The sequence below is a fragment of the Populus alba genome, chromosome 16, assembly GCF_005239225.2.
Source record: "Populus alba chromosome 16, ASM523922v2, whole genome shotgun sequence".
Classification (NCBI taxonomy): Eukaryota; Viridiplantae; Streptophyta; class Magnoliopsida; order Malpighiales; family Salicaceae; genus Populus; species Populus alba.
The window spans coordinates 8,443,276-8,464,856 of record NC_133299.1 but is presented as its reverse complement, the minus strand read 5'-3'; the positions used below and the strand labels follow the sequence as shown (position 1 = coordinate 8,464,856).

The 21,581-nt window shown below is 31.4% G+C and overlaps 1 protein-coding gene across 1 annotated transcript; it reads right to left on the bottom strand.

Moving 5' to 3' along the window:
- Window positions 1-3,623: 3,623 nt before the first annotated feature.
- Window positions 3,624-5,334, bottom strand: LOC118045944 (uncharacterized). Its single transcript, XM_035054701.2, has 2 exons — window positions 4,054-5,334; window positions 3,624-3,904 (listed from the first exon to the last, which is right to left on the bottom strand). The coding sequence occupies exons 1-2, from the start codon at window positions 4,989-4,991 to the stop codon at window positions 3,856-3,858; spliced, it is 987 nt and encodes a 328-aa protein (XP_034910592.2). The 5' UTR covers window positions 4,992-5,334; the 3' UTR covers window positions 3,624-3,855.
- Between the last annotated feature and the right edge of the window lie 16,247 nt (window positions 5,335-21,581).

Genomic DNA, 21,581 nt, shown 5'->3' with positions numbered 1-21,581 from the left:
GAGAATAAACGTGATTTTTTTTTTGTTTGTGGTAAAAAACCTTCTTTACATGGATAAAGATTGTACACTAACTTATCAAAGATTAACTGGCTCCGTGGTATCATTCATATATATTAGAGTTCTTAGATACAAGGTTATCTTTGGGTCCAAGTCTTTTTTCAATACTTTTGGTTCTTAGGTAAGGATTACCTCTAGGTCAAAGTTCTATCAAGCCTGATTTTTGGTTTTCTGTGTTGTTATCTATTTTTTTGGGGGTTGCTTGGCCACGTGATCAAGAGATTCACATCAACTGGTATCAGAGCTAGGCTCCAAAAATCAGTTCTGCAAGAGTTGAAGAAAGGTGAGAAGAGAAGAAAAAGGCGTAGTGAGCATATTTGAGTGAAAATTATATATTTAAGTGAAACACGAGAGGAGTGTAAACACGTGAGGGAGTGGGTGAAGAATATATATTTCTTACCAACTAACCATTTTTTTAGATTCAAAGATATTAAAAGCAAGCAACAACATAACACCATATAAAGGAGACAATAAAATTGTAACTTAGTTACATATTATGAATCAATGGATGGATCGGATGACCAATGAATTTGGAGATATGTTATATAAGTTGGAGAGGCAACATGTTAATAATCATGGTAGGGTTCGAATTAGGCCTAAGCGAAGAGAATTTAATGTTAGAAGGGTTGTTAGGTGAGTTAACACTAATGTGGATAAGTTTGTGGTTGATAATGTGGATATGAGTGATGTTAGTTTTGAAGATGTGTCCTTGAGACATTGGGAATGTTCTGGACAACAGCAGAGTTATTAGTTTGTAAGGGAAAAAATGAGGTGATAATTTTGGTTAGATGGGTAATTATACGTACCAGAACCATAATGTTGAGTTAGGTGGAGATTTAGGAATAATTAAGATAAAAATATTGGCTTTTCAAGGGAAGAATAATCCTGAAGTTTATTTAGAATGGAAGAAGAAGGTGGAGTTGATTTTTTAGTGTGACAATTATTAAGAGCCCAAAAAAGTCAAGCTTGTTGTAATTGCTTTTACTGATTATACTATTGTGTGGTAGGATCAGTTATTGACAAACCGCATGAGAAAATTATGAGAGGCAAGTTGATACTTGGGATGAGATGAAACCCCTTATAAGAAAAAGATTTATACCTAGCTATTATTATAAATAATTGTATTAAAGGTTGCAAAGTTTGAATCAAGGTACAAAGAGTGTTGATGAGTACTTTAAGAAGATGAAACTTACTATGATTCAGGCTAATGTTGAGGAGGATAGGGAGGCTACTATGGCCAAATTCATGAATGGACTTAATCATATTATGGAGTTGCATCACTATATAAAGTTAGAGGAGATGGTGCATATGGCCATGAAGGTGGAGAAACAGCTTAAACGAAAGGGTACCATTTGATAAAGCCAACCATTAAGCCCTTTAAAACCTTGGAAACCCAATTGAAGGCTAACACTAGGGATGGTCCATCATATCAAAATAAGAAGGGAAAGGTCGAATACCCTAGAGAGAAGAAAGACACCTTGATTGTTGTTAAAGGTAACAATATTACTCCTACTTCTTGTAAATGTGACATTAAATTCTTTCATTGTTTGGGTTTTGGTAATGTTTCTTCATAGTGTCCAAACAAAAAAGTCATGGTTATGAAAGCTAATAATAAGGTTGAGACCAATGGGGAGCATGAAGAGGAGAAGATACCATTATTAGAGGATGCTGATGATGTTTGTCTTAAGTATTTGGTTGAGGAACAAACACTTATGGTGAGGAGAACATTGAATATACATGTCAAGGTGGATGATTTGGAAGGTTAGAAGGATCATATATTCCACATAAGATGACATGTTCATAATAAGGCATGTAGCTTAATTATAGATGGTGATAGTTGCACTAATGTAGCTAATATTGAATTGGTGAAAAAGTTGAACTTGCATAATGCCAAACATCTCATATCTTATAAATTACAGTGGTTGAATGATGGTGGTTAAATGAAAGTGAATAAACAGTTTTTGATTGCTTTCTATTATTAAATATTGTGATGAAGTGTTATGTGATGTTGTGCCAATGCAAGCTAGTCATTTGCTACTTGGTAGACCATAGCAGTATGATAGGAGAGTTATACATGATGAAGTGACAAATAGGTATCCCTTTAAGATGAATGAAAAACCTATAACTCTTGTATCTTTGACACCTAAGAAAATATATAAGGAGCAATTAAATTGAAGAAGAAAAAGAAGAAGATGGTTGAAAGGGAGAGCTTGGATATCAATGAGACCTTCTTTACTAACAAGGGTCTTCTTGATTTTAATTATGATGTTATTCTTCAGTTTCGTACTGATTTGTTGGCCTTATAAAATGTTTTCCATGTTACAGATTCGAGGTTGAATCTTTTTTTAAAAAAAGAGGATGATATGAACCAAAATTTGGCCTTAAAATATCTGCTGACAAGTTTTGCAAGATTAGGCATATCTCTTAAACCGTACATCATAATGAGTTGGCGTTTTATAGGGAGATACTAAACATATAAAAATATATTTTGGTAACTTTTCAAGTCAAATGGAGTTCAATAACATATCCTTTCATATGCTCAAAGTTATTAGACAAATCTTGTCAAATCTGCAAAACTTAACCTTTATAAACTTTTTGAGACATATCGGTAGTTACCGTTGGTTTTTTTCTGCGATTCAAATTGTTCTCGAAACTAAACATCTTAAGCTTTTCAATCATATATGGTAAGCCCAATAATTTATTCAAGTAAGAAAGAATGATGTGTTTGAAGTCAGGACTTAAAATTTGCCAAGAATGTATGAAAATTGAAGATTCGAGCTACATGAAGAAATTTTGGCAAAAGTAATAATAATTGGTTGGCAACATATATGGATTATATGAACCAATGACATTCAAGGAGATTGTGTATCCTTGAGGAACAACATCCCACCATTTATGTTGATGTTAACATGGGTTAATACATTCATATATGCATCATTTCTATCACATGTGAATATGAGCATATTTGAGGGTTTCATGTATGTAGTATGAACTCCATGCACTGTAGTATAATAAATTGGGTTATATTAGTTATTTTTTCAACATAACTTAATATATATATATATATATATATATATATATATATATATATATATATAGTGTTTTCTATATGGTATGGTCAATAAGTTGCTATTGTGATTCATGATACCACCGATTATGTTGTACACTCCATTGAGAACATTTGGTTTGTATCTTTCTATTTTGGACTAGATGTTGTTAAGGAAGGCTTCACATCTTAGATATTGCGCTAGTTGAGGATGAGGTAGCTTTGTGAGGATAAGGATATAGATGTTTTACAAGACACAATTCAGACCATACAGATTTGCCTACAAGTAGCATACAACAAACAACTATGAACTAATCAAATAGAGTTAAATTATCATATGTAGTTAGACATAGTATAATTGGATTAATGTAATTTTTCATTTATTTTTTTCAATGATAAGTTTGTTTTTTATTTTATTTGTATAGGTATAATTGGTTAGGTTTACACTTGAAAAGATTATAAACACTTAATTGATACCTTAAAAAAATATAATCATGTTGGGCTAGTTTGCAAGATTATTTTGCCAAATATGATATTTTCCCAAAAAACAAAAATTCAATAAACTTCCTAGCCAAATTGAAACGAGCTTCATTCGGAGTAGCTTCCTTGCGAATCAGCAAAATGCTACGTAGTTATCTTAAATGTGATAAATTTTTACCTTATTTGATAATAACCGCAAACGGGATTGAAGCAAGCAACAACTACAAATTTCTTCACTGTTTCATCTTCCATTGTCCTACCAAGTCAGCCTTTTATATTACCAAAGAACTAATGGAGATTCTCCCGTACAGCCCCAGATGTCTGAATTTATAAAAATAACCATGGTTATAGTTTACAAGTTTCAAAGAACTAAATTCATTTCATTTTCCAAGATAAGATAAACAAAAAGTAGTAATTAAAATATTTAATGTGGTGGTAACTAACAATTAATTAACTACGTGGAACCCAACCTTCTCTTCTTCCAGAAACTCATTTCCGGATCAAGCTTCTCACCAGTTCTCGCCGGTTCAGATTTACTTCTTGTGAGTATCAAAGGCCGTACAGTGGAAACCACCTCTGTACTTGACTCTTTAATGTTTGCAGAATTTGCAATTCCCTCTCTGATTGAAGTGATAGAGCCTTCAAATTCTTTGAGAAAACTAATCTTTACTTCCGTTTCTGGATGCAAACTTGATTCTTTATCAGATTCTTCAGAAACAGACTTTCTTAACGACGTGGGACTTCCATTTTCTATGTTTTCCTGCTGTGTGCTATACTGTTTCTGCTTTGTTTTTCCAATCTCCGATTGTGACCCCCAAAATCTTCCCGCTACAGAAGAACGGTACGGTGCAGATCTGCTTCTAGTCAGTAAAAAAGCATTCCTTGGTGGTGTAATAGCTGTAGAGATATAAATTTTAGCTTCCATTTCTTTTTCTTGTTCACTTTCTTGCTCAAAATCTTCACTTCTGACACCATAGTTTGGTTCAGCCTTTGAAGAATTACAATCCTCGCTAATTTTGCCTTTTCTCTTAAATCCGACACGAAAGAGATGAGCCCATTTAGGCCAAGAAGGTGTAAAAGACTTACGCTTGAGTTTTCTTCTACTTAAATGGTGATGACAAAGTAGGGTTTTTTGGATCCATTTGCACAGGCGTTTTTTGGGCTTTCCGGGCCGGATATTGGCTTGTTTGAACCGCCTGACCCGGACTTGACCCATGCAGGTGACTTTTGGAGAGGAGGGTTCTTGAGTTTCGATTGTTGTATTTTTCTTTCTAACAAACATTGGACTTGAACGTGACCTTGGTCTACTTCTGCTACCAACATTGATTCTCAAGAACCTCATCAATGGTGGTGGGTAGTACTTCTCTGTCCGACCCGGACTCGATAATGGTTTCGTAGACAGCTTCATGGTTTTAACTATATTTTGTGTGTGCGTGTGTTTAATTTTGTCTAGTTTGAGTTCTAGGGGTTCGCCTGGTTTGCTATGGCTTTTTGAGGTAGGGAAGAAGAAGATACGTATGGAGAGAGTTATTGCTTTGGGCTGGTTGTTGAAGCTTGGAAACGAGGAGGAGAGGAGAAGAGAAGACAGTGGTCACCTTGTTGGAGCTTCCTGCTTCCCTTTGATTTTGTGCTGTTTTTTTTTTTTTTTTTTTTTAATCTCTGCACGGATGGGTGAATCTGACTGTAAGATTTTTCTATTTCGAGGGTGTAGGCCTTCTGTTCGTTTTTGTCCTTCGAGGTCAGCCAGTTATTTATTGCTAATTGATAAAATTACTTATTATTAACACCATGGCATGTGCATATGAGGAGAGTGTGTGTGTGTGTATACACACTTGTGTATAATCGTTGGTGATTCGTACCGGTCAATAATAAATTTTAAAAACATACATAAAAAAATATATTAAAAATATATAAAATGTATTAATTTGTTTTGGGTTTGGTGGTAACCCAACTCAATTGAATCCTATCAATAGCAAGGCCAACGTTATTGAGTATTAAATCTTGTTAGAGATGGGGCTCAACACTATTAAATCTTATTGCTAACTAGAACCCAACTCTACTGGAAAAAAAAAAAATAAATTCAATCAATCCAACCTTAAATAAAAAAATTTATCATCACCCAACTTTTATACAATAAAAAAAAAAAAAAGTTTCATCATTTTATTTTCTCTTTACCGTATAAAAAAAAATTACATAAGAGAAAATAAAAAAATGTAAAGAAGCGAAAAAATAAAATTGAATATATCTGGGTCTGGCTGCGAGCCAGGCCCAATGTTATTAGATTGGGTTGCGAGCCAGATCCAATATCGTTGGATTTAGCTGCCAAACCAAATCTACTACTTGTTAAAAGCGATTTGAACCTATCAAGCTAGATTTACTAGCTTTTGGTACAGAAAAGACAATGTCTCGTATGAACACTTTTTTACTAAAAAACAGCAAAGACAACGCTCTTATAACATTGCAGTGTCATCTACGGTGCAAACATTCTATGTTTATAGTGTTGTCCACACTACAGTGTAAAGAGTCGATGTCCACAATAAATGTACAATGCATTTCCTATACTTGTCAAGTTAGACCCAGCACCTGTTGGAAGCAACTCAGGTCTGGCTACCAAGTCAAATCCACAAACTTTTGGTACAGAAAATAGAAAAGACAACACCTCCTAGCAGCATTTCTTGACTAAAAAATAGCAAAGATAACGCTCTTACAGCACTACAATATCGTCCACAATGCAATGAGTCTACATCCATAGTAAATGTACAGTGTTTTTCCCACACCTTTTAAAGCATAGTATAATATATATATATATATATATATATATATATATATATATATATATATATATACATGCACACAAAAAATCTCCTAGTCATGTTTTCACTTTCCTACTGTATTTTAAAAAAATCATAATTTATATTATGAGATTTACATATTGAATAATAATTTATATCCTCAACTTCATTTGCTAAAAAAAAAAATATATAAGTAAATGTTTGAGTGTTTACAAGTTTGTCATTATATTCATTTTAATTACTAAAAAACATTTGGAGCCTCAAAACAATATAATTATCACTCATAATTCATAATTACAATAATGTTATTCATAATACTTAGAAATAAAAATATTCCATGAATACAAATCCTTTACCGAAACTTAATCAAACAAATTCTAAATTCCTTGAACATAACTCTATTTTTGTCTTCCTTTGTCAGCTCAAAATTCCAAATGGATTGTTAAGAGATATATTCCTATGATGGATCATTAACATATCTCTATTTGAAAGTCTTGAATCTTTTTACATAAACCATGAATGACAATGCTGAGTTCTTCTAGTACAATATTGATTTTTTTAGGGTTTTCAAAGTTTATAACTTTCTAACTCTAATTAACAAACCCAATAGATGAAGTATTTCCACTTCTAGAAAATTCAACTTGAAGCTCACTTGTGTTCATGAAGAAACCTATACATGACAACTTTGTTCAACTTACCCCTACAAAGAGAAAATGTCCAGTGGATTTTTCCCCATGTATCCACAAAAAAATTAGAAACTAAGAAATCATCCAGGAGTGTGGAAGCCTATCTTGTGATGAAAAATTATTTGCGGTCATAATCCTAATAATGAGCGTTTTGAAAACCAATACTTATTATTTATGTCCAACCTCATAATTTTTCCAATCAATGATTTTTTTGTTTTATGAGAAATTATAAAGATCACCTCTAAAATTTCATTAATCAAGATTTAAAGCTCATAATTTGATTGCAACCTAAGACTCAAAAACCAAGATAAACCCATTAATCAAAACCATATCTTGATCTCCCCCACCAATTATATCAAGAAGAAAAAAAATAAACCCCGATAAGTGTAGATCAACTAGTCAGGTTCTGAGTTTGCTTCTTAGAGGTCACCAATTCGAGTCCCATAAATCTCGGGGTCGTTGAAGACTTACATGGTCATTAACTTCAGGGCCGTAGGATTAATAAAGGTGCGCGTAAGCTAACCCAGACACCCACGTTAATCCAAAAAAGAAAAATAAACCTTGAATCAATATTTATTAAACAAGAAAAACCTACACAAACCCCATCTCCCCATTAATCCACCAAGAAAAGACTTTAGGATCCTAACCTCAAATTCAAATTCTTTAAAAAGATCCAAGAAACCTTTTGTATCCCTAAACCCTTTAATTGTAAACAAATTAAAAGGATGAGTTCTACCTATCATTTTAACTTCCAAGTTACTAGGAAGAGGAAGCATAGTTTCCCTTCTTCCATATAAAAGATAGCAACCATAACATTTAGTTCAAAACATACAATGCCATCAACATGTGATAATTCATTATTTCCCTTCTTTTTAGTTTATCATAAAATCCATATGTAATAGATTTATTTATATAACATAGTTTAATTTATACAAAAGTCTACATAATAAGAAAACCTAAGTTATCCAAAGTTGGGTATCAAAGTTATTGTGATGGAAGGGATATACCTTTAAAACACATGAAAATATAGAATATATTTAAAATATGTAAATAATAATTTCAACTAGTATCTTTGTCAGCCTTAAAGAGTAAACATGAGATTAATTTTCCTTTTACAAGCATGTACAAATTATGCTACATGTCTAATGTAATTCATTCTCTTAATCAAAAGTGAAGCTTCTCCTCTTTCTATTACTTATTGCACCACCATTTAAATATATAGTTTATGATTGCATCAAATATGTATCCATTTAACTATTTCAATAACCATAACTAGTATTTTAAATCATTTCTTAACTCTTGACATTTTATTCCATTTATTTGTATATTAACACCCCAATTATTGTAGCCAGCTTGATTTTTACATATTAGCCCCTGTCATTTATGGCCAACTTAATCTTTTAAAATAACTCTCGTTCATATGGTCAACTTAGATTTTCAAAATAGCCCCACACATGCTAATGGTTTAATTTTTACATATTAGCACTCGCTATTATAGCTAGCTTAATCATTCAAAATGCCCCTCACTTGTGCAACTGATTTAATTTTATCATATTATCCCTTGCCATTATGGCTAGCTTAATCATTCAATATAGCTCCTACTCATATAGTCGGCTTTGTTTTTCAAAATAACCCTCGCAAATGCAACCAACTAAATTTTTACATATTAACCCCCACCATTATAGCCAGCTTGATTTTTACATATTAGCCCTTGCTATTGTAACTAGCTTAATCATTCAAAATATCCTTTACTCATATGGCCAGCTTAGTTTTTTTTTTTCTTTATTTATATTTTGTGCTTCTAGTTGGATTCATGTTCCATATTTTGCATTGAATCTATGTAAAAATAAATATACAAAACATTTCCTTAATAAGATGAGGTATGGCAGTTGATGCATACCAGATGCTCCTACCATGTGAGCTCTTGTTATAGTAGGTCTCACTTCAGATGTCCCTTCTAATATTCAAAAAGGTATCTAGGTCAATACCTAATTATTTCTAACCCATTATCATAACTACTCATTCACATCATTTATCCATTTTTATAATAACATTCATGGATATGCTACTTTTGTTAACCAATTCCATTCTATCACACTAGCATCTATCATGTCACTCTTGCATACCAATTCATTTTTTCATACTAAGATTCATTATATCACTTTTGCTTACCAATATATTCATTTCATAATAGCATTCATTATGTCATTCTTGCTTACCAAATCAGTCATTCTTATAATCCCATTCCTTCGTAATCCCATTTAATGCCTAAACTTTTTATCATCCGTTTTTGTAATCCATTTTAATATCCTAACCTTTCATCATCCATTTCCATAACTCATTTTATTGTCTTAACTTTTCATCATCCATTTTCATAACCTATTTTACATTCTAACCTTTCATCAACCAATTTCATAACTCTTTTTAATGTCCTAACCTTTCATCACCCATTTCTATAACTCATTTGAATGTCTTAACCTTTCTTCAACCAAATGTCTAACATTTCATCAACCAAGTTCAATGTCTAACCTTTTATGAAACAAATGATAATCTTTCAATTTAAATAATCCTTTACATAGAAATTACACATACCCAACCTTTTCAAACATATCAACAATCCCAAACACATTATAAACTAATTTTACAATGACCATAATCAAATTTAAACCTATAAATCCTCATCATCACATGCAATTAACACAAATTCAAACTTAAAGTTTGGAATACCACAAATTTTCCTAGTCATAGTCAACCATCCATAGCTTCGAAATCCATGGTTGACCTCCAACACACCTTCTTACCTTATCTAACACAATTTCAAGAACAATTCACCCTAAAAATCCAATCAAACCAACTTTCCAATTAACCCTAACATACCTTTTTTCTTTAAAATAACCGTAACACTTAAACATCATTTCCTCTTCAATTACAAAAGTATAATAATAAATTCAAATGAAGATAAAGCTTTTTACCCCTTCTAATTAACTCAATTTGGTGGTTTTAAATGATGGAGCTTAAGAACATCACTCTTTCTCCAATAATAAATCTCCCTTTAAACTACACTAACCTCCCTGTCTCTTTTTAAATCTTCTAGTTTATGGTGCTATGAAAAATTTAAAACATACTAGTTACACTCATTCTATTAATTTTTCAAGTGAAAACAACAATTTTCTAAGCCGCCTTTCTCTTCCAAAATTGCAAGCCTTAATTGTAGAAAAAATAAGATGTTTGCTCTCTAATTTACTTTTTTACCCTTAAGTTCACATCACACATGTTTAATTTCTCCATTTACAAATTTACCCCTTTATTTTTATACCATAATATGTATAATTTTCATCAAATTTCCAATCATAAGTATTTTTATATAATTGTTTATTATTATTATTATTATTATTATTATTGATTAAGGTTTTACAGTATTAAATATGGGGGGTAAACATGCCTCCCGAAGGCGACGAGTGGCTCACTTGTCTTTAAAGGACGCTTGTAGCCCCCTTCAGCCTCCGTTGTTAACTTCTCTAAGTGTCGTTGAATTCTTCTCTTCAAAATATTTTTTATGGTACTAGATATGTTATCATCAAAGCTTTAGTGTGCTTCCAAGAATTTATTTTTTTCCCTTTCTTTTTTTTTCTCTCCTCTCTTCTTTTTGAATTAATGTTAGCCCATTTTAACCATTTATTTAGTATATTGCTATTCCTAACTATGATTTTTTAAAGAATTGAATAATTATGAATTTTACCAAACTGTGCTACTTTCTAAAAAACTTTGATCAATACTAGTTTGCTAAATTTTTTTCCAAACTATGCTAGTTTTGTTCTTTTTAAAAAAAAAAATCATTTGGAGTTGGAAAGTTGTAGTAGTTATGATATGTGTTAGATGTTTTATAAAAAAAACAACTAAAATAGAAAGAAAATTCACAGTATCCAAACATTTTCCTCTTCATCGTTATAGTTAAATGAAACCTTTACCCTTAACAAAAAAAAAAATCAGAAGCCTTGGATTTAGGGTTATTTTGGTCTTTTTATATGGTCCATTGGTCATTAATAATTGTATAGGGGTATTTATGTCTTTTATATAATTTTTAAATAGTTAAATTACTTAATTACCCTTAATTTCAAAAAGTTTAAAACGGTTAGCTAAAGGTATTTTTGCCTCTTTTTTTTCTTTTTACAATTAAAAACCATCTTTTTCCTTGCAGTCAAAGAGAGATGAATCATTGACCAAAAGTTATTTGGGTCTTTTTAAATAGATTTGATGGTGAATATAATATGCGCAGGGAGTAATTTCCTTTTTTCTCTTGAAATATTATATTTTTTATTCAATAAAAATGCTGACACATGGTGAGAAGCTTCGTGCCTTTTAGGCGGTATACATAAAAAAGATCAAATCAGGTCAAAGGGTTTTTAGTAAGTTTGTCAAGGGCTAAATAGATTTGGGTTAACCCTATTTTTTTCCTAGATCAAACCAGGTCAATCGTCCCACTATTTTTGTTGGAACCCGACACGGTCAAGGCCTCGAATCACCTGGGTCACGGGTCAAATTGTTGGGTTAGGTTTTAAATAGGTCATCTATCAAGTTATCCCAGTCTCATTACCATGGTTTTAGGTTTTGAGGGGTAACTTAAGTTTGCTCGCACCTTATTACCCAACTTACATATTTATCACGCAACCTCAGGTTTGTTGGAGTCAATTGTTTTGGCTCTTTTTTACCCAATCACATGCTTCCTAAGGTTTTTATTTCGAGATTATCATTGTCATTTTATTTAAAAAAAACCCATTTACCATTGTTGCCAATTTTGTTTATCGTCTCATTAAAATAAATAAGGTTATTCAACTCGTTCAAGACTATAATTTGGTGCTCATTCTTCTTATTTTTGTCCTTTTGTTATTTTTTTTATTTAAATTTAACCCTTAGATCAAAGAATTGTTCTTGACCTTTAATTTATTTTTTATTTTTATTTTCACCATCATTCTTTCAATTACTTCTTTTTTTGTTTTAGGTCCTTTGGCATTTTATTTATTGAGGATTGGTTTCTTTGTTTTTCCATGTATAATGTTTTTGTTCTAATGAATCGTGTAACAGGTTTTAAAAGTTATTTATAGCACAATTTTCAAGCTAAACCCAAGGATCAACTTACAACCAGTCCTGAATCACGAGTTAGGCTGGTAGACTTAAATTAACCTGGATTAATATTTTTTTTTTAATTTTATAAAATTTAAGAATGGCACTGTTCTTATTTTAAAAAAATATCAACGAGTTTTGATTAGGCTTTTTCATAGCTAATTACTATAAATATTATAACTCAGGTCATTAGATTTTTGTTATTAAAACAAAAAAACACACTTACAACATTTAAATATTTTATAAAAAAATAATTTATACATGTGACGTACCGTAGTCCTTGCAATGTGTTTGGAAGTGTGGTTGCGGTTGCTTTTTAAAGTGCTTTTTTACTTAGAAAAGCATAAAAAAAAATTTTAAAAAAAATTAGTTTTGACATCAGTATATCAAAATAATACAAAAAAAAATAACAAAAAAATATTAATTTAAAATAAAAAAAAATAAAATAAAATTTAAAATGCAAAAGCAAAGAGTATCTTATAGAGCTAAATATGATGAGTTGTTTCTGTTAAGTTGTATTGTTAGGATTGAACAGGTGAAGGTCGGTGGAGTGAGTGTGTGAAGGTAGTCCACTCATTCAATCACTCCATGATTGGTAGGTGATTAAATTATAGCGAGACGTTAAATTACTTCATTTATTTATTACTCAAAGTCTCAAACAAACAGGATTCTTTTACTTTAATCAAGTAGCATTCAAGAAAATGGGGTCGTTTCAAATGATACTACCGTTGAAGCCTTCAACCTGGATTGTTGATTGATCGATCCTACCAATTCACTCAACAACCATTCTTGCTGAAGCTTAAAACTTGTTGAAGCTCCTGATTTCTTAGGAAACTCTGATCTGTGGCTGTTCCCTTTTGATATTTTATTCGGGGGAATAAAGCCAGCCATGCCTATGTGATTCTCCTACTGCTTCACACGCCATGGTGATACTTTCTATGGTATGGGCCTCACTCAACTCTCAGCAGATTCTACATCACTAGATTGTCAAACTTTTCTTCGACTGTACTCCACGATGATGTTCGATCACGGGTTGTTCGAGCAGATGAAACATTCGCTTTTTAAATGCTTTTATATGCATGGGCTGCAACTGTGGAGGGGGGCAAGAAGTTAAAACGGGAATTTGAACCCTAATTTTGCTAGTTTAGCACAGCAGTTTTTTGCACAGTATAATAGCAATTCATATACTTCCATTGCTAGTTCTTTCTTGGTGATTAATATCACTGTTAAGCAAAGACATGGTCAGTAATCTTATCGTCGGTGATGTAAACCATCTCCTTCCTATCTACCGTAAATTTTGTTTCCTTTTCAACTTATCTTAAAATCCATGTTTTTCTAGGTTTGAGACTTTTTGAAATCTTGGGGCCTTTCAACTTGTCAGTGGCAGTGCTCTCCATATTTCAACTTGACAAGATCATTTCAATGAAGAGGATGGTGGGCACAGTGAAAAGTGAGGTGCTTTTTAATCAAGTAGGGAAGATGAAAATCCACAGGTCGCGAATGCGCTGTCCAAAAACATGTAATGGGGTCATCTCCCTATCTTCATAGGTCCAGCAAAGGCAAACCCACCATGGCTCCACCAATCTATAATGTCTCTGCACAAGCAACCACCATTGAACCATGAATTTATCAAATCTCATGCTTTTCCAGTCTTATCCTCGAAGTGCCCATATTAGAACAAGAGCTTCAAGTGCAATCAAGTAATTCGGCAATGTGAAACAAACTGTTGAGCAATGATCTTTCCCAAGAAGCGAACAAAAAGTCAACTGAAGTTTCAGGTTTCCTTTCTGGAGAGAGAGAGAGAGAGAGAGAGAGAGAGAGAGTTTTAACCAACAAGCTGGCAGTATAGCAAAAGTCAATCAAGAAGCACTCATTAGTGAAAGGGGTTGATTTCTAGACTCCAGGCACAAGATTAAGGGTATCATAATAAAAGAAAAATGAATGAATGAACAAACAGAAAGCAAAGTTAACATTAAATTAAATTAAATTTCAATTTAATGAGGGTCGACGCACGAATATTGATTACTGAGTTCCAGTTCACTTGTCCCACTAATTCTTCGGGCTGCTCTCCTTTCTCTTCCTCCCTTGTATCCTGCCTGATTCTTTTCTCTCCTAGTCCTACGTCAGCATACCTGTAACTTTGGCAAGTACTGAGGATCTATTGTCTTTGCATGAATCTGGTTTGCAAACTGTACGTTTACCCCGACTGTTGTTGCACATGACTGGGTATGTTTTTTCCAACATGGAAATTTAACCTAATAATTGAAACTTTCTAATGATAACACAACCCAGTGCCCAGTAAGAATGATTTGAAAGCCAAGACGTGATGGAGCATAGAACATAGACAAAAGGAGGAGGACTTCTGCTGCATCTTTAATTACCTAACAAATATTCGAGTTCCTGACAAAGGATATCGTAGCTGTAGCAAATGAAACAAGCCCTAGCATTTCATAATAAAAAATGTTTAGGTGAAATACCTAAGTTAAAAAAAATAACTAAATGGAAATGGCAAAAAACTAAGTGAAATTTACACAAATCTGTCTCAAGTCTCGAAGGTAGGTTCAGGAAGCTAACGAGGAACACAGTCAAGCATTGGGTAAATTTAAGAAAGGATCAAAGCGGTACTTGAATGACTCACCTTGCCCAAATTTAGCCATGTTACTTCATGTCCAGAAGCTTCAGTGCCGGACCAGGGAAGTTTTTGCAGAGTTTAGGCTCGAGCCCTGCTTCCAGTTGATCCATTTCAAGCACTGCGGGCTCTGGCTCTTCAGTTAGAACACTACTCAGGTATTTAACATCATCAGCAATAGGAAACCCACACATTTTCATACCACTGGGTTCTCTATCCACCATGTTTGTTCTATTAACCACTAGTTGCATTTTTTTCAGTACTATTATCTTTCGAGCTTGTAGCAACATGTCGATTTTCTTTTATAGAGTTCAGTTCTTAATTCATGAACAACTTTTGACATCACCTCCATGGAAGTGCTTATCTTACTAATTATCTCAGCTTTCCCAGTAGACATCATGTACATGATTCCAACACCAAGTCCCCAACCAAACAAAGAGCTGTCTGCATATTAAACGATGTAAATTGGCATGTCACCATCATTGTTCCACAACCATGCTGAACATAAACAAACAAAAACTTGTAAAAAGGAAAATTACTTCCATATAATGTAAAACAACAAAATTAGCACAAATTATAATCGTAACAATAGACATTATATCCTCGCAGTAGGTTTGTCAAAAAAACAATGGCCCGATCAATTTCTTTTCAGCAACCTATCAATCAATTCTTGATATTTTAACGAGGAACTTCATTATGATTTAACAAATGATTTGAACTTTTTGTTAAATAATTAAAAGGCTCGACACATTTTTCTGTACATTTAAACTAGTATACCCCCATCATTGTCTTTACAAGACAACCGACCCCATCTGCAATCACGTAATTTCCCGTAGCAAAAAGACGCATTCCTTATCACTTTTTTATTCTTTAGAAGTCAAGTATCTCTTGTGCTTAATCCACTTCCTTGCAATTTCTATTTAAAAAAGCATCACCTAATGCATTGCAAAATTAACGGCAAGTTCCAATTCGAGAAAAAAACTACGAAAAAAATTGAAGTTCATAAGCAAAAACACAACTCGTCTGTCACCAGCGAAGAGTCAAATAAAGCAGTAGCAGCAGGAGTGCATTCTTGGAGGTTTTCCTCTTCCTCTCATTTTTCAATTTGTGAATAATGATTGGTAAAAATGTGTTTGGCTATAAAAGCAGTGGATCCTGCGACTAGTGCGGTTAAGAGTAGTTGCCACATTACTGGTGGAGATCAAAAGTAGAGAACCAGTGAATGTAGTTTAGAGAGAGGAGAGAGGGAGAGAGAGAGGTAATTGCTGATTAGAGTGTGCAATTCTGAGAGTTTAGAGAGGAGAGGAGAGGCGATGTTAGGCGGTTGACGGAGACTAGTGCTGGTGGCTGCCAAGTTTGGTTTGGTCTCACTGTCACCGCTCGCATCACATGCTTGCTTCCCGCTAGTTTCTTTAACTTTGATTTGGAAGTTAAATAATTGGGCTCTGACGGCTCAAGCCCATTGTAACAAAACCATTTCATTAGCATAATAGAAATATTCATTTGCGTGGATAAAGCTATCATGAGCTTTCTTTCTATTTAAGCCTCATTTTGTTTAATAACAAAAGTTAAATGGTATGGAAAAATCATTTTAGATAAAGAGATTTTTTATTATGAATTATAATACTAGTTTTACTTTTAATTTCTTGTTTTTTTGCTAATAGATAAACATTTCTTTGCATTCTTCCAAAAGAGTATTTATGTTTCTCAAATTTTCAAGTACAGTGAAATAACATGTTTAGCCTCAGAATATATATATATAAAATATTTCGTTTGAGAATATTTTGGTATTTTTACATAAGTATTTTTGTGTAATTAAGAGGACTATGGGGTGTTTTAGTATTTTCATAATGTATTTGTTATTTTTAAATCGAAAAGCTACATGCATATGTTCCTCACACCCCAGCAAGTGGGTAGCGCTCGTGCCATTAAAAAGACGCGTATGACATTTTCTATTGTCCAAATCTGATCATCCGTCGCCTAACTAAATGCGCAATCGTGCCCTCTTCCACATGGTGTAGCGCGTGTAGATAGATAATGATTGGATTGTCGTCATTGATCGATTGTTTGTGTTTTTTTCTTTCTTTTCTTTCTCCTAACAACTAAACTGCACAATTGTCCTCTTTATTTATTGTTTGTCAAATCAGGCATGTTTTTCATTCCTACATATCTTGGGTCTGGTATGGTTGACAGCCCACGTACCTGGGGTCTAGACCTAAACGTGCATAAGTCTGGCAACTATGCCATAACCACACTTAGGTCAAAAAATTTAAATTTTTTCAAAAGCATGATTGGACTACAAAAACAAACACTACCTCATTCAAGCAAGATTTTTCATTCATATATAATAGAACTTAATTGTAAACTCTTTTTTTATGCAACTTATTTTATAAATTTGTTATATTCAAAGAGAAAAGAATGAAAAAAAAATATTGAGTTCTAAGTGATTTATTTCAACTTTACAAAAATAAATTTTCTTTTTTTGTATGCATTGTGGATGAAAATATTAATTTTATGTTTTCATCCAAGTGTTTGATAGTTTTTCGAAGGGTTCATATTTTTTAAAATTTGAGATATTGTCGCATGATCTAATTGTTAAAGTTTATTACAATGAGAGTTTATTCTACATTATAACTATTAGTATGTACAAAAATTTAAAATATATGATCATAAGAGAAAACTTTTGAACTTTTGAATTGATACATTATGTTATAGGAAAAGAAAATATTATATATCTAAAAGACTTATTGTCCTTTTGACTATCTTAATTTGTGCAATTTTATAGATGATTTCTTCACTAAAATTAGAGATTAATAAAAAGCATTGAGTAAATTTTAGGGACACATGTGGTTAATGTCCTAAAATAGAAGAAAGAAATATAAAAAAGATAAATATATTTGGTTAAAAAGATAAAAATAAAAATACAAAATAAATATGTTTTTAAAACAATTAGTATTTCTATATTTTCAAAAAAAATAAAAAGATGCATGGGTCTAGCATGGTTTTCAGGCCTAGGTGCGAAGCTAGTATAGTTGCCAGAATCAAAGCGCTTAGGTTTGGCATTGATTCTAGACTCAATGTGCTTGGGTTTAGCATTGGTTCCAATCTAATGCACAAGGTTGACCACATAGCTAAGGGATAAAGATATTTGATTTACTAGTTATCTTTGGCTTTGTATTTGCCATGGCTAATTGATTTACCACAAGTCATCTAGTTTATTATAGGTTTTAGGCTTTGTGTCTAGTAAGGTTATCTAGTTTACTAGTAGTTTTAGATTTTTTTTAGTTACAAGCACAAAATGTTTTACATTATTTTAAGATTAACTTTTCAAATGTGTTTTTTTATATATGAGCAATTGTTTTCAAGAGTCAAATTAAATCCTTAAAGGACTTGAGTTACGATAACAAATCAACCTAAAACTAATCTTAATCTTATTAATTTATTCCAAGATTCTCATAACTTTAAGATATATCAAAAATCCTTGAAATAATATAAATGATAATTAAACCCATAATAACATAAACTTAAGGCAATAATTAGTAATTAATTAATGGTTTGATTAATAAAAAATCATGAGTAATAGATACCTTTAGACCAATAAATTCAACAGTAGTGATTCAACAAATAAAAAGAAAGTGGAAAATACGACACTATATACTTGTTTTATATTAACAATTCATAATCTTATTAATAAAAAAGTTTCAGGTGATAAATTTTAATCACCTACTCAAGGGTAGAACTAAAGGAGGAAATTGACGATACTAAAAGTAATATTTAAAATTTATGATCAAATGAAAATATAGCCAATCAAAATTAAAATACAAGATGTTACAGCATATATTAGGTATAAAGAATGAACCAGATGAAAAATCATGGTTCTATAATATTGTAAAGCATATTAAGAATCAAGAATACCAAAAAAACATAATTGAGAAAGTAAAAATAAAAAAATCATTAGAAGATTATCAATTAATTTCTTTTTCATTGAAGAATTCTTTTGTCGATTAAGACATGACATAGTCTTGCTAAGATGTGTTGATAAAGAAGAATTCGATAAATTTTTAAAACAAGTCTATAAAAGAGCTTATGCAATTCATATCAATGATTACACGATTGCTAAATAGATTGTAAGGGAGTAAGGTATTATTGTTCATTTATGTAGATTGAATATATAAACTATATGAGAATGTGGCATAAATGTCAAATCTATATATACAAGCTCTATACTCCTTCTACACTTTTAGATTACCTAATAGCCTCATGACCATTCTCGATGTAGGCATGGATGTTATTAAACCTATCTCTCTAAATATCTCTAATGGGCATCAACTACTTCATTGAATGGGTAAAGGCAACTTGATACACAAGTATAACAAAGTGAGTTATTCTTAATTTTTTTAAAAAAAAAAATCACATGATGGCTAGATATATTGTAAGGGTTGGACAATATTGTTGAACTATGAAGATTGATTATATAAACTATATGAGAAAATGTAGTTTATTCTTATAGTGTATGTTATAGAGGTTTTACCAATAGAAGTTGGAGTACTATTTTTAAAAGTCTTAATGAAAGAACAACTATAAAAAGCTATGTGGATAAAAATCTTTTATGACCAATTCAACTTTGTAGAAGAAAAGGACTTGTGTTGTACTATTCTATGGACAATTACATCAATCGATAATGATATAACAAAAAAGTCCATTTTTAATTGTTCAAATAAAGAGACTTGTTATTAAAAAAAGCTTTTTACAAGCCAAAGTAACAAACGAGGAAATGAACCCCTAATTATGAAGAACATTGTATGATAAAAAAAAAAAAAAAAAGCATTCTTGGAAGGATGATTTATCCTGGCCATTATAAATTGGAAGGAATTGTTAAGCTCCATCAACTTTGATGAAATAAAGAAATATTATGTTTATAAAACACATATCGACACATGATCATTATGAGAAATTGAGTCATGGGATAATTTTAAAAAATAAAAATATTAAAAAATGATTGTGACTTATAAAGATTGGCATAACATGTTTTTATTTTCCTTGTAAGCACATCATTTAAATATCAATAAAGTTAACTCATTCTTCTTGGTATATGATATGGATGTGTTTTTACCAATAAAAAATGATATCTCATTTTTAAGAGTTTTAATGCAATTATAAGAAGTTCAGTGAATACAAATCCATTATTACCAACTCAACCTTATATAAGAAAAATGTTGCATTATACCATACACAATTATAATAAAGAATGATGATGCAAGCATAAAACAAAAGGATCCCTCTTGATTATTCAAATATATGAACTTGGCATTCATAAAGCTTCTTATAAACCAAAGTGACCAATGAGAAAACTAGGCCTATAATTATGAAGGACCTTATATGGTTAAAAGATCATTCTCACGAGAAAAAGCATTGTTGAAGTCCGTTAACTAAGATAAAGTGAACAAATATTATGTTTGAAAAACACAGAACAATATATAATTTTTATGACAAACTGATCAATAATAAATTCCTTGATTTATCTAGAAAATATTTGATATTATGTCATATGCACAATGGATTTAATGTCAACAAATAAATTTTACTTGATTTTTTTTTATATATATATAAAAAATGTAACTATAAGGATTGTTCCATGAATATTGTTTAAAGTAAAAGGACTAATTTGAAGAAAAAAATGATAAAAGCTTCCTAATCAAGCTTAGCCGACAACAAAAATTTTCATGCTTGCACATGTACTAAAGAATCAATGATTAGTGCCACCCCTCCTAACCAATCAATGAGCATCAAGCATTTTTCCTGAAACTACAATTAGTTTACAATCAAAATACATCCATCCAATCACTGCACATACCTCAAATAAAAAATAAATCAAGAATTACAAATACCCAATGTATAAGATCCTCGATTTTCTTCTTTTCCTTCTCTTTATCTAGTTGTTTATTTTTGTTTTGCTTGAATTTTAATGCCACTAGTCATGCGCTTGATGTCGGATTTAGTTTTTCTCTTCTAAATTTAGGTTAAATAAATGTAAGAAATTTTTTTTTTTAAAAAAAAAATGATGGTTGACGTGAATAAAAAAAACAAAAGTCTATAAAGGGCTAAAGGTATATTTGGAGCATAGTTGTGGTTGTTTTTTAAAGTGTTTTTCGTGTTGAAATGAATCTAAATGATATATTTTTTTTATTTTTTTAAAATCATTTTTAAAATCAACGTATCAAATCAATTCAAAACATACAAAAAAATTATTTTTTTAACAAAAACTTAAATAAATAAATAAAGAATGTTTTTGAAAACACAGGTATAACTGTATTTCCAAACATTTCTAAGTTAGTAGACTTATAAAATAAGGCTTCTGTTTTGTTAAGATAGTTGTGCCTCGAGCATTAATAATTTTTTTATTTTTTGGGTTTTGAATAATTCCAGTGTAATAATCTAAAAGATATGATGTCATTAAAAGCTTGCTAATGTTTTCAAGAGATTCTTCATTAAAAACTTTTCAATTTCTCGATCAATTAAGCATTTTTCTCAACAACATTATACCTAAATCTAAGCACTTGTCATCGATTGAACAAAAAAAAAATATTCTTTTATATATGATCCAATCATTATCAATAAAATGAGTTGTTAAGCAAATGTAATTAATTCTTTTTTTCTTGTAGATCTTCATGTTTCCATGGTGTCTCTGAGGATTTTGTACTCAAGAACCTCTTTATTTTTATAGCGTGTTTGAAAGTATAGTTGATATTGTTTTTTAAAATATTTTTCAC